The sequence below is a fragment of the Odontesthes bonariensis genome, chromosome 9, assembly GCF_027942865.1.
Source record: "Odontesthes bonariensis isolate fOdoBon6 chromosome 9, fOdoBon6.hap1, whole genome shotgun sequence".
Lineage (NCBI taxonomy): Eukaryota > Metazoa > Chordata > Actinopteri > Atheriniformes > Atherinopsidae > Odontesthes > Odontesthes bonariensis.
This window is the reverse complement of record NC_134514.1, coordinates 12,873,650-12,888,278: the sequence shown is the minus strand read 5'-3', so window position 1 is coordinate 12,888,278 and position 14,629 is coordinate 12,873,650. Positions and strand designations below refer to the sequence as shown.

General features: G+C 41.7%; 1 protein-coding gene across 1 annotated transcript; it reads right to left on the bottom strand.

The window, feature by feature from the left end:
• Positions 1–208: 208 nt before the first annotated feature.
• wdr81 (WD repeat domain 81) lies at positions 209–12,713 on the bottom strand. The gene is made up of 12 exons (XM_075473178.1): positions 12,464–12,713; positions 11,292–11,776; positions 7,285–10,832; positions 7,095–7,202; positions 6,778–6,977; positions 6,432–6,613; positions 5,985–6,150; positions 5,445–5,610; positions 4,500–5,309; positions 4,240–4,385; positions 3,896–4,078; positions 209–1,808 (listed from the first exon to the last, which is right to left on the bottom strand). Exons 2-12 carry the CDS (start codon positions 11,651–11,653, stop codon positions 1,482–1,484), a joined length of 6,198 nt encoding a protein of 2,065 aa, XP_075329293.1. The 5' UTR covers positions 11,654–11,776; positions 12,464–12,713; the 3' UTR covers positions 209–1,481.
• Between the last annotated feature and the right edge of the window lie 1,916 nt (positions 12,714–14,629).

Sequence of the window (14,629 nt, the reverse complement as noted above, 5' to 3'; positions counted from 1 at the left end):
GATCAGAATCATAAAGACTATAATTTAGTTGATTCATACTTCACCACTACGCAAAACTTGTTTCCTGCACACCACCTGACTGCCATCTGCAAACATAAAAGGGACTTTGTCCAATCTGAGCCCAAGTGATTCAGCCTAGATCGGAAAGCAAGGATAGGAGTCATGATGAATCCAGGTGAATCACATAAAACAACCGGAACACACAATAAACATGAAAGCAATTTTTATTAAACAAGTTAATAAGTTAATGTTTCCAATGACTTCTGCCTGAGTTTCCACTTCAGGTTAACGAACAGCACAAAACTTGATCAACTGTAGCACACTTTATCAGAGCATTTTGAACTTTAGGCAAATAATTAGAAAAGTAGGCAAATTGTGTTTCACAACATGACAGCTCTGAAGTCGTACAAAAAGCAGAGCTTTGAGAAGTTTGATGCTACGGCGCCGTGAAAACTGGAGTTTAATATTCATTATACTTATTCATTGACATTACACAAAAAAAAAAGTTAAACCAAATATTGATCGATTTCTATCCGTCGTAGACATTTTCTCAGCATATTTGTTACGCAATTACACAAAAGAGTTAAAATACAAAAGTTGTTTATCTTGGCGTTGACCGTTTCTACGTCAGCTTTTGGAGATAGAAATGAGAAAGTGGTGAGTTTATTACCTGGCATGCCCAGCAAAAGCAGCATCCAGTATAATGTTACTACAGGGTTAAAGGAACAATGTATGATTTACAAAATAGCTTCAAGTTATCTATAAGTGGAATAAAAACATTCAAAATTTAAAATCTGAGTCAGAATCTAAATGTTACAATTCAGACCATCTTTGTGCAGTAGATTAAAGGCTGTGCATTTGTAATGAGCTTTTGTTTGGGATGAAGCGTCTCCTCCACAAGTAGGCACACTGACACCGTTTCCACGGCAGCGAGTGTCCATTTATTTTTCATGATGTATACATAAACTACTGGGAAACAACTCTCGGGAAACATGGAGTAACAACAACAAAAAGGATTTGATCTACAAATACTGCATAGTTTAATTAGTGCATTTGGATTTGCGTGCTCTCATTAAGTGAAATGAAGGTGAGGTCAATGTATTTTTGGTTTTGTTATGCATCTATTTGGAAAAGTGTAAACACTACATAAGACCTTCCTGAGCATATCTTCCAATTTATTCTTTTGAACAGAATAATTGACTGGGTGAAGACAAAAAAAAGGACCTAGTCAAGTCGAGAATTTCCTATTATATACTATACATCTATAGGCATAGGAATTTATTTTCAGCGTACATGATAAATTATACAATGCCTCAACGTGTGCTGCCTCATTCAAAAAACAATTTGAATTAAATGACAATCTGTCCTACCACTACATTTGATCACGAGTACAGAAGGGACAGAGAGAGCTCCGAGGATAGGACGCGATGAAGGTCAGAGGAAAGAGGGTTAAGTGTATCTTATAGCTGGGACCTATTGATTTAAGCTAATAACCTAATGGCGCCATTTTCAGAGCCCAGCAGCAGAAGCCTCTTAGTGGGAAGGACAGCAAGGCTGGTCAGAGTGCCGCGGAAGTTCTCCGAGCTCAGCTTTGTGCTGCTAACAGGGCTCAGGGAGATATCAGCCATGGAGTACACCCCGATCTTGTTGGCCACTGTTCCGGTTACAATCTGCGAACCATAAAGGTCAAAAGCGTGGATATGATCAGATTGTGACTTGTACTGGCGAAGAGGCTTGTGTTCAAGATCTTTCCACACAGTCAGTGTGTAGTCAGTGGAGGAGCTGATCACCAAGTTTCCTTCAGCAGCCTGAAAAATACAGTAAAAAGTAAAGTCAGCGACTGTGTCATTTCAGCTGAATGCAGCTCTCAAGATAAAAAAAAAAATGAGTGAGTGACAAAATACAAGACATTTGAAGTTATTAGTAAATAAAACAAAAAGGTTCAATGCTCTATCTCTACATTCAAACAGAAAGACAAAACTCAAAGTCAGATAGAAGAACCAGCCCACAGCTACATTCCAGTAATCTTTAATCATTTTGTGATTTTTAATTACTCGTTAAAAATAACATCTGAGCGAAAGCAGGGAGCCTGTGAGAATCGAAGTGGTCTTTCTAATGAGTAACCTGTGTCCATATTTGCCTGAACTCGTGCCTTTAAAACTAGAGATACAATCCTTGACCTAATTTGGGGTTAAATAAAGTTTGTGCTCTGTTGACAGCAGATTTGCTGGGTACAACTTTCACCATCCTGCACCATCACAGTGGGAATGATCAAAATAAAAGCCACCTGCTTGATTATCTTCTCACATATTTATCACATGACACGTAAAAAGGACAGTCACACCTTCTGGCTAAGGTTTGTGAGAAACCCAAGGAATACAGTTCCATGTTCTTACATCTATTTTGCTTTTCTGGGACAGCAATTGTGTCACAACAGCCAAAGTCCTTATACACATGGTACTAATATATTAACAAAGTGGATACACACTTAATTACAGGATGAATGCACAATAAGCAGCCGTAACCCTTTCTTTGATAATAGAAAACTCCCTGCATTTGATAAACACATTTTTCACATTTATGATCACAACATTAATTGGACCTGCCAATATATGACACACAGAAGCTGCTGTGTGTGCCCCAGCCCACGCCTTTGTAAACAACCTGACAGGTAACGAGTCCTACACGTCACCCCTGTGTTGTGAAATACACTTGAACTAAACTATTTGGTAACAAGGGCTCAGGTTTGTACATGTAGGTACAGTTTTCTAAATCCAAAAAGCATCCTTCTAACTATCAGAAAAGCACAGATTTACCTTTTCTAAAAGCCAATTACATATTCACCTAGCTGTGTTTTCAATATTTCATCCAACCCAAGTGTCTTGTGTTTTTTTTCTTTTGCTACTGATCCACAGACTCTTCAATGTCAAATGTAAAACTCTTACATTATCATGTTGTTATAATGCTGCAGAGAGAAAAGACCGTTTCTAAACTCTCTTTGGTCCATTTAGAGATACTCAAAAACACAAGTATTGGCTGTCAAACATTTTTTGCAAAATACTTATTTTACTCATAATTCTGATTTTATTTACAAAAGAATCACATAGATTTACTTTTACCCTGAAATCATTTATCTATGTTTTCAATAAATCAACTCAGAATGGGCTGTAAAGATCTCAAATTACAGAAACTATTTTAAACAGGAATGTAAGTGGAGCAACCTAATAGGTGTGTGGTATGGAAATCATGCCACATGTACGCCCGAAAAAACTGTACTCGTCCACCATACAATGCATCCATTTTCTAGATGAAGTGTGAACTGTTAGGACACGACAGTCCATATGATAGCAGCGATCTGCTTCTCTGTTCCCTTTTCTTAGCTTTTCTCTGCTGTCCACAATTTCAATATAGGATTAAAAAATATGAAAGAAAATTATAATCTTTCATAGCATGCATATATATATATATATATATATATATAATACTGTAAACAACTGCATCATATGTGTGTGTGATGCTTGCATTTACAAATATGGATAAAATCAAGTGCGTAAAGCTTCCCAAGTTGTATACCAAAGAGGAAACACCAGCGGGTTAAAGAGGACATTTTTTCCCCTGATAAGCCACACACAGATGATACGTACAAAATGTCAACAGTAATGGTTTGCTTTATTGAGAAAGCAATTAGCAAAAGATTACTTTAATTGCCAAACTAATGCTCAACGTTACTAGTTACCTCAAAGAAAGCCATCCAAGTACTCTAATGTGTTACTTTTATCCAATAGACTGTATGTTGTGCTCATCGAACTCCACTGATGAGTGACAGACTGTGTTTCCTGAAGGCAGTACTTTTTAGCTGTATAGATTTAAAGAAAGCCACACACACACTCTCTACCTTCATTTGGAGGATATCTCCTTCATGAGCTGGCCAGCCCTTCAGTATAAGTCCTGTCCGTGCGTCTAGCAGAACAATGAATCCAGATGAGAAACCTGCAGCTACTGTGCGTCCTGAGGGGCTCACTGCCAGGTAGCGGATGAGCCCAGTGCTCACATTGTTGTATGCCAGACGAAATTCATGCTGGGGACACAGGGGAGGATTTGTCACTTTCAAGTTTGTAATAATTCAGTCTTGGAGAAGTGTAAAAAGTGCTACCCTTCTGAAGACAGTAATGATTAATAGCAGTGGGTGGTAAATGGCTTAGGTCTCAAGTGAATGAGCTTGCAAAGTGAAATTGCTACCTGCAATCCAGGTTTGCGAGGATCAATGAAGCGGAGAACAGAATCTGCACTGCCAAACACAACACTGCAGTGTGGAGCAGGCATGGTGGTGACGGCTGTAATGGGATTCTTTCCATCCACGGCTTCATACAAGCGGATATGCTTGCCTAAAGACAAAAGATAAAATGTAATTACATGCCAAAGTACGCGAGCAAAAACTGAAAGCTCCTGATGCACAGTTCAAATCGTGAGCAGAATGTATTGTCCTTGATCTGCCGCACCTGTATACTGGTCCCACAGGTGCACTGTACCATCACAGCTGACTACTTCATGTGAAGTCTCAAGTTGTCCGACATAGAAGACTGACTTTCGATGTTCACTATACGTCAGCCTGGGCTCCACCTCCCGTGTCCCATCGCCATGGTTATACAGGGGCCAAAGCTTCACAGTCTTGTCTTTACTGCCAGAGAGAAAGTAATCCTCCCCTACCAGTGGTGCCAGACACTTTGTGGTGCCTGAATGACCCAGGAAACTCTGCAGTCTGATCTGGTGAAAGTGGAAATGTGAGTCTTGTTGGTTAAGACCGATCTCATACTGCCAGTAGGCCAGCCAGTTGCCCTGTAAAGAGCGGCTACTACGAGGGAGTTCTTGCTTTAGGGCACTGTCCTCTGGGGAGGGGCCTGTCACCCAGGAGAAAGAAGTTGCACCTGTGGATGGAGTGGTGAAGGTGGAGGCAGCAGTGATGATGGGAGTGGCGTGGCTGGAGTGTCCCCAGGAGCCGGCTAAGCCATGGTTAGCGCTGCCACCATAGTCAGTATCGCGGGAAACTTGAATACGGTTTCCAACCAGGTGGCTTCCAAATGTGCCTGACTCAGGGAGGGAGTCTCCGTGTGGGGTGGAGCTACTTGTGGGAGCAGGAAATGGGCTACAAACCACATTTCTGCCAAAAACAGAGGATGGAGGGGGCTCCAACCTGGATGTTGACGAGAGGTCCGCCTCTGTACTCCCCCGGCTCACTCTCTGATGGTAGGACTGGGCTAATTGCCAGACCAGTTCGTGATTGGGAACCACTTTCCGAATTGCTGCGTCACCTGTGAACATCACAATAAAACACTGATTTACACTAGTGGAGAGCAATATCCATCTAATTTTAGCAAAGAGCATACTTCCTATTGCTTTCAACTGGAGAAAGTATTTTGATTGACAAATAATGATGCATTTCTTACCTATGAGGCAGTAGAAAGGGATGTAGGAGGCATGGGCCATCTCAGCATTAAATACAGTCTGCAACTCCTCCAATACCCCAAACTCATATGTTACATTCGACCCTTCAGGTGTACAAACATCCACCACTGTTACTTCTCCAACAACTCTGCGAGGGGCATGATCCAGCTACAGTAGAAGAACGACAAAAATATTTGTGTTTTCAGCTTAATTCGCTGATTTCAGTTTCAATAATAGGTGCAACTCCATGGCTAAACTTTGAAACGAAAATTTGTGGTAACAATTGGCAGCCTAAGTACTATTTGTACATCCATTTGTACATGCTTTGTACATGCGTTTTTATATATATATATATATATATATATATATATATATATATATATATATATATATATATATAGATAGATAGATCTTCTACCTTGGGAGGCAAATAATTCTTTGGCTTATACTGAGGCCTTCAAACAACTGTCTGAAGGTTAATATTCTATGACGCTAAAGTAAAAATTGCATGTAATTATGAATGCGTCTGTATGCGTGCATACCTGGGGTTGCAAAGAATGCAGCAGAGAGAAAACAGCAAAGAACCGACACAGAGTGTCAGCCATGTGCTGCTGCACCATCTCCCTCCCGATGCGCAGGCAGATGAGAGCCATTAGGCTGAGTGTCTTGAGACAAACAGCAGTGCGGGTTTGCACCCCGCTGGGGAATCTACAAAGAACAGACCGGATAAAACCAAACAGATGGTGACTGACAGATCTAGTGTGGCATTTTTTTTTTTTATAATCACACTCCATTTTAACACGCATATAAAAAGAAAAACTGAACACTGAGCTATAATAGTTCAAAATTTTACAGTCAAACAGATAAACTGCAAAACTATCACCATCATTTGCAAAGATTTTGCTGTTTAATAAGCCGTAATTTCTTTATGGAATCCTTAAGGGTTGGCATGTGTGGTGTCTACATGTTTGTAGGTTTATGTTACTTACCCCATTCGGGGAGTAGTAAGGAGATCTAAAAGTGGCAGAAGCACATCCTGATTGATCTTCATAAGCATGTCCATTAGAGTGGTATCTGACAGAAAGACAATGATCTTCTGTGTAAGTGCAACAGCTCCAAGTAGACTCGCTTCCTTACGCGTGTTCAGACGCTGTGAAGACGGTGGAGACACCTAGAAAACATGTACATATGTTAAATTACAAGCCTACATTGGTAATATTTCTGAACAAACAATAACCGTAGAAAATTATTTTAGCCAAACTATTTACCTAATAAATAAAATAGCTCCATAATACAAAAAAAGAGGAAGATTTATGTGCGTGTTCCCCATCTTACCAGATATCCTATATAAGGCAGGTACTGATAGGTGAGCACAGGTTCTCCATAAAGTTGAGCAATGTAGATGAGACAGTCTAAAACAGGTCCTGCTGTGTGATCACCAACCACAGGTTTCTTCTCATAGACACTGCCCATGCCCACACTCTCAAGGCGGCTCTCCTCAGATGGAGGGGCCACAAACTGGTGGTTTTCAAGTCCTACAGGGAAACATCATAACAAAAAGTGTGGAGAAAACAGTAATACTTACAGTAATACTTACTTGTGTCAATAATAAAATGAGAAAATTGAGGTTTTCATTTTATGAATTTACACACCAATGTAACAGTTTGTAAGCAATCGCAGCAAATTTCTGGCAACGTATCGAGACGTCACAGTGGGTCCAAGTTTTGCTGAAAGCCAGCGAACTGTTTTGCAGACCGTATCTGTGTATAAAAACATGTTTAAAATATTAGAAACAGTCATTTAAATACATAGGTCTTACATAAGCCTCCATCATTAACTCACCTAAAAGAATCTTTTGCTCTTTCTCCTCTGAAGGATCCCGGTCATCCTCCTCCTCCTCCTCCTGTCCTCCCACAATTCCTTTCTCAGTCTCTTCCAGTGCCATTCCATTCACAAACTCACCCTCGAGAGTTCCAACTGTGGCTCCTGATGATTCTGTATGTCCTGAAACAGTGAGCTCAAGGTTTAGGACAGCTGGGTAATCTGTCTCTTCTTTATCCTCATTAGTCGCCTCTTCTTCTTCCAACTCTCCTCCTTCTTCTCCCTCACTGGCATGTTTCAGGTCCTGGCTGCTGTCACCTGATTTCAGACTGGCTCGATCCCGCATTGAGTCATCACCCAGAGAGAGTTCACTTGTACTGCTTTTGTCACTTAATTTCCCCACACTTAAAGACTCCTGGTCTTGATCCTTGGCCGCACAGTTCTGGCTCTGCTGCCTCCCAGCAGCCAGCCCTGCTCCACTGTTGACATAAAATCCATTCTGAAAGTCCTCTGCCTCTGAGAGAAACACTTGGTCACTGAAACTAATGCCAGAGGAGTAGTCAACCCGCCCGGTGTCTCCCACCACCCCAACTCCTCCACTGGTCCCACCACTACCCCCCATATTGCCACCAACAGACCCAGAAGATGGCCTCACCTCACCACACTGAAAGTCTTCTTCCTCTTCTAGATTACACATGCCAGACCTCAACCCTTTACAAGCTTCCCCACCAGTGCCGGACATACAGCTTTCAAAGCCAGTAATGACCTGCAGCACATGAGGGAGTAGGCTGCAAAGAAAGGCCTGCAGGCCAAGCCTTACAATCAGCTGCAGAATGAAACAGTCAGTGTAGAGATAGAAACGTCCTCTGAGGCAGTGAGGGTTTTCATAAATACTGATCAGTGGCTTTAGTAAGTACTTGTTTGCATTTCTGGGACCAAGGACGCTGGAGATAGGCTCAAAAAGGTACCAAGCTGCATACACAGCAGTGGACTCCTCAAGCATGAGGGCGAGAATGAAGGGCAGGAGAATCTCAAGACCCTCTGCAGTGATGTTATTCCGCACCAGTGCTCCAAGCTGCTGCCACAGGTGAAAGACAACGTCTCTTCCTTGAAGGCTACACACGGTACCCATCTTAGCTTGGTATGAAAAGATAAAATGATGAAGTGCAGCAAAATAGGAAGGGAAAGGAAAGGGAGTGATAATGGAGTTCAATAGCTGGTGAGGACTTGGAGGTGGGAGACCATGGCAAATAGGGTCATATTTGAAAAGGAGAGGATAAGGGCAATCGGGTATTTCCCTGCGTGCGACTCCAGAGTGCTTCTCTAGTAGCAACAATGTCTCAAGGGCGTGGTGCAAAGACAGTGGCACATCACGGAGGTTGGCAGAGCATAGCTTCAAGACAGCTTGGAAGCGCTGCCTGAGGGGCGTTTCTGGTTTCAGTCCTCTCAGTTTAGCAGAGTAGAATATCTCAGCGATGACCACACCAAGTGCTTGCATGTCTCTTTGGTAAAGTTGTGTAAGAGAGGTTCGAGGTTCAGTTATCAGGCCCTCACTCACTAAGCCACTGAATGCTGCAGGGTGCCATACCTCAGCATGAAGACTTTTTGCCAAGAAGTTATTCAACTTCTCCAGTTCTTCTAAAGGTTGCAATGGGTTGAAGCCTTCAGGTAGAGTGATCTTAATTTCATCAGCACTGGCGCCAGTCAACATTTCTCCATGTTTTTTGTTTGTTGGCCCACCTCTTTGTAACACTGCACTTCGCAAACCAGGACCTATGCCACTTGTGAAATCACCAGGGAATGAACTAGGAGACTGAGATACCGCAAGTGCTGTGTGCTCTCCACCTATCTTTCCTCCACCTGCACTGATGGCTGGCAGTGGGATAGAGCAAGATACAGAACTGGATGAGCCAGTGGATGCTAATGAGTCTAGTGCCTCTGTACCTTGTTCAAGGTCTTCATCCCTATCTACCATGGTCCAGCCACTGGACTCGCAGCCTGTGGACTCCGGCACCATACCGTCTACAGTATCAGCAACTGTGTCCATTGGAGGGATGTGTAGAGAAGGCACATTAAGAGCAGCAAGGCCAAGAAAAGGAGGTTCTGCTGGGGCGTACTGGGAAGGAGATAAGCGCGGTGGATGGGGTTGGTCAAACAGCTGAACTACACCATAGGTAGTCAGATTTGTGTGGTTGTCCACTAAGTGCAGGCACACATTCTTGGCCTTAACAGCTTCTTTACCCAACAGCTTGTAGCCAAATGTGAGGTCTATCCAGTGATGCAAATGCTGGGACACTTCTCTACTCTCCAGAAGGCGCCGATGGATCTCAATAAACTCTTCACAGGACTTGCACCACGAAGGCACATCCAGGTCTGGCATGTCTGCGTGGATTGAGCGGAAAATGGAAGGGTCTGTGTAGAACTCTGGAATGCACTCATCAGGCGTCCAGCTCTGCATGCGCTCCATACTGGCAGGGTATTCATTGGGCTCCCACTGTGATCTAACATGACTGCACAGCACTGACTTGGGAGTCTGCCGGGCTTTGTACACATAGTAAGTGATGTCTGACAGCACATCAGATATGTGATGAGGAAAATGAAGGTGTTCAGACTGTCCAGCACCTCCAGAGCCACTAAAGTCTCCACCTACACCACCCATACTCATCCCATTACCCAGTGCTGCTACCAAAGCCTCTTTGGTCATCTCATATGTAAAGTCAAGCTGTTTGTCCCCCTTATTTAGCCTGAACTTTGACCTCTTGAGGTCCCGGAATTTTCCAAATGGCACAGTGAAATCCACAACCCAGGGCAGGACTGGGTGATAATTAGGGTCTCCTTCTCGTCGGCCTGCTAACCTGTTCAACTCCATCAGGTAATGGAAGTTGCTCACTCGTCCATGGACCCAGTCCAGAACCAGTGTATTCAGCTCATCAAAGCAGTCCTTGCAAAGTCTCTTGTTCTCTTGGCTCACACACACAATTTCTCTTGGCAGAACACATTTTGGCTCTTGTTTGACACTAACATCACTTTCTGTCTCCCCTTTTGAGCCCAGGTCTTCATAATGAGCAAGGTTGAGTTTGATACGGCTGCAGAGTTGCTCATCTACTGCTATGTCCTGGAGAGACAGCTCTCCACAAGACAAACCTGCAGCATGACATGCCTGCAGAGCTAATAGTACCTGGTAGATGATGAACAACACTTTAGCATGGCTGTTGGCAAGCTTGGCTGGGCTAAAGGATACAATATCGTGAAGTGAATACTGAGTGTAAGGTAGAATCACGTACAACATTTCTACTGTCTCCAGTAGACATTCTGCAGGCAGAACATTTGGACACAGATTGTCTGAGTGGGACTTGGAAAAGAAAGATGAGCCAGAAGGCAAGTAATTTTCTTTCTCTTTCTCTCGGGCCGGAGAGAGAGATGGTGAAACTCTGTCAGGTGACATAAATGTAGAATTGAAGAGCTTCTCTAGCGCATGACGCACAGCATCTATAGCTGCAATGTGCATCTGCTCACTTGCTCCTGTATATGTCTGCACAAGTCTGTGATGAGCTTCCCGCCAAAGGTTCCTGAGAGGAGAGAAAAAAAAAAGATAAGATAGTCAATAAAATACTATTTGACATATTTTACTTTGTTAATGCATTGATTTTCTCAATTCACTTAAGACTTGCATATATATGTATGCATATATAAATATATACATATATGTATGTATATATTAATATATACATACACATACATATATATATATATATATATATATATATATATACACACATACATATGTATACTAAAAACTGACTCATTAAAAAAAACATTTACTCAACAGCTACCTGTAGAATTCAAGAAAGCTGATGTAGGACTTTTCTCATAACTAAATGCTAAACAAATTCTTGAGAGTCAGGACGTTTGATGAGTTTATTGTCTTGGGAATGCGAGATCATCTTTAAAGAAGAGATTTACTTTGGCTGAGCTCTAATATTGAGAAAAGGTGACAACCAGTGTCATGTTTTAAGCTTGCACAGTACCTGACATTATGCTGCGACACACACTGCATGGTTTTGACATATGAATCCTGTGTCAGTAGTTCCATTTGCTGATGGCACGGATCTCTGGCCAGTCTGTAGCTCAGCTTGCTTTTTCTCAGACCCTGAATGCAGACTCGCGTCCAGCCAGGTGGCAACTTTGCCTGGGAAGACTGAAGGTATGTGCAAATTTCTGCTGTGCTGATGCTTTCAAAGCGGGTACAGCGCATCACCCTCCTCTCTCTAAGGCCCATCACCCAGCGCACAGGAACGAGAGCTACAAGCTCCCGAGGACGGGTTCCTGGGCCTTGCTGCCTTCTGTCAACGCCCAAGTCTCTCTCAACTGCGTGCATCAGCCAATCCATTGTGAGTCTCCAAATGCTTGTTCAGACTTGCACACTTCTCAGCTACTTTCACCTCACAGGGAACAATGGTCAGACATCCATGGAGAAAGATATTAGAGTCATCCAAAGGCAGAGCCAATCAGACTGAGGAAATAATTGAAAAAAGATAAAAAGTTCATCAGATAAGCAACTATTAATATTTCCAAACTTTAATATTACAGTGCAAATGTGTAATGTGCAACTGAGGGAGTGATGTGATGCTAGTGAAAAGGCATGGCTACAACACCAAGACTCAAAACTTTGAGCTTGCCTTGAATTTTTTTAGAAGTCTCTGACCAGTTGACATATCTACTTTAACCTGGTAGAACCCTGACTGACCAGACTTCAAGTTTGACTTCAGTGACTGAAACTGCAATTTAAATTGATGAAACAAACATTCACTTTTTCTGAACCAATGTGTAGGCTATACCTCAGAAGTCCTTCACATTTTTTATGAATTTAGTTGTTCCACACTGAACAAAAATTTTAACTTTGAATCATATCTATAAGTATGACAAACTTCAAAAAGATACGTCAAATACAAATACGTCTTTAACAAAATAAATGACGAAACGACAAAAGTAAGCTTCAAGAAGACCTTGAAGGAAGTGAAGCTAGCTAACAGTTAGCTTAACGCAGAGGCTAATGTTAAAATACAAAACTTTAGCAAACTGAAAACCAATATTAAGTTAGGTACTCACATTAGAGACCCACCTTCCTAAATGTAACTCCGCTGTTATAACAGAACAACAACCACCCCCAACTTAGAGTGATCCTGGATGTATAACTCACCTCTCAACACTTGTAGCAGTCGATAGCTAGGTCGCGTCAAGCTAACGGTGCATACCCGTTTCACGCTTCATGAGCTTGTATCGCATCATGAAAGTGAGATGTACTGCGGAGTGAAATGTATTTGCTCCATTTTCGGTTGTTTACAGATGCGTGTCAGCAGACAGGCGGCAGTCAGTCAGCCGATTGTGTTTTGTTCTGAGCTGGCTGGAGCCATGTTAGAAGCTATGCCTCACGTGACAGCACCAGCCGCATCTCATGTGATTACTGCTGCCGCCCTGCAGCTTCAGCCGTATCCACCACTTCCTCAGTGAAATGCTTATAGTATCCAACAAGCGACCTCCAAAGTAATCCAAGAGAGTCTGTGCTGTTTGTAGAGAAGCATTTACAGGACATCTAGTGACGGCAAATGGAAAAAAAAGGCATGACGTTTTCTTTAGTTACACAACACATTTAGATTATTTGAAGATTTTTTTGGGGAGATGAAATTATATCGACTAACAATGGGCAAACTTTTTTTTTTTTCAAAAGTACGGCGATTTGTCTTATCAGTTCCACTCTTAGAAAGTGTTGTTTAAAGAAGACGCCACACGGTGAAATCCATAACCGCTTTTACAATCATGTAAAAGCGTGTTGGTAACATCAAAAAGAAAACAAACTAATCACCTTCAACATCTATTCCAACAGTAAAAATTTGTTGTCTTTTATTTTTCTTGGCATTTTCCTTTTGTTAAGGGTTTCTGTGATTTGCAAATGATTCCACTCTGTTTTTTTACTAACATTTTATGGAAACATTTTCCCAACTTGTCGGAAACAATGTTGCAAAATTTCTCTATATCATGAATGAAATCCAGCCACAACTCCAGGTGTTCTGGACTTTCAAGTCCAAGGAAATACTGTGTTTTTGGAGATGCCAACAAAAGATAATTTACGATTTAAACGTTTTTCAGGTTCTCACAAACTTATATGTTTTGCACAGAAATTCTGGGTTTATCATACTGGGGCTGTAGTATGAGCTATATCCACAAGGTGGCACTATAATTGTAAAATTCACAGGCAAACCCTGGGCAGCCTTGTGCAGCCTTGGAGCATTATTTGCAGTAACTATCTTTTTTCCACTTTGACTAATTGTCTCCAATTCTGATAAAGTCTGTTATCGCATCCCAAAAGGGTCCGTGTAACGCTTTGCAGTGCTTTGATCCATTTTTAGAATTCACATGAAGATGAAAATTGGGTTCAAAACTTCAATTTTCAATTTTCCAGACAACTCCGAAAACAGATAATTGATGTTGTTTGTTCATTTCATTGTAATTTGTCGGTGGAAAGTAAAATTAGTTAATATTCCAATTTTCAATTTCTGCGTCGTGGTTGGACTGAACCATGCACGCGGGGGCCGGGGGGATGTCTTGGCTCGAGTAGCGCCAGATGTGTTTTCTAGAGATAGGCCTACAAATGAAATGGATGGCAAGTCAGCTTGAGACGTACAGATCTGACAGAACGACTGGCTCAGCTGTAGGCCAACCTGCAAACTTTCCAATAGACTACAGTACCCTATTAAGTTGTGGCATGATTTAATATTGTCATATGTTTTACGCCCTTCGCACTATCAATACTGCACTATCAGTAAAGAAACGGTGATGCTGAGTGTTGCCTATGCCACTTAGGCTATATTTGGGCACGAATAGCCTACATTTTGTTAAACGGTCAGTGGCCTATTTAATTAGATTAATACTAAGTGTGTAAACCCCGCCCTCTGCATAAACACACTGGCCTAGGACAATATCCTAAGTTTTGTTTTAGTACATTCACTGCACGAAGATGATTGCCTACAAAGACGCAGATGATTGAACCCAATTTTCATCTTTTTCATGTGAATTCTAAAAATGGATCAAAGCACTGCAAAGCATTACACGGACCCAAAAGATATGATTGTATCAAAACCTTTACCTCCCACCATTTGAATTTGACTCATTATGGTTTTCTCATATGGTAATTATTTGAATTACTTGAATGTGAAAGACTGAGTTATGAATATTAAAGAATCACACTGACTGCCCTCTAATTTGAATCTTTCACTAATTTATCTTTTTTACACCCCAAATCTGGCTTTTTGCAGTGATATGAAGATAAACATGGAGTGACAACTATATATTATGTATTAATATTTAT

Coding starts and splice junctions, on each gene's coding strand:
- wdr81 (XM_075473178.1), bottom strand. CDS start 11,653: ATGGATTGGCTGATGCACGCAGTTGAGAGAGACTTGGGCGTTGACAGA. Junction 5,310..5,444: donor CCCTTTCTACTGCCTCATAG/GTAAGAAATGCA, acceptor TGATGTTCACAG/GTGACGCAGCAATTCGGAAA. Junction 4,079..4,239: donor CTCGCAAACCTGGATTGCAG/GTAGCAATTTCA, acceptor CTGTGTCCCCAG/CATGAATTTCGTCTGGCATA.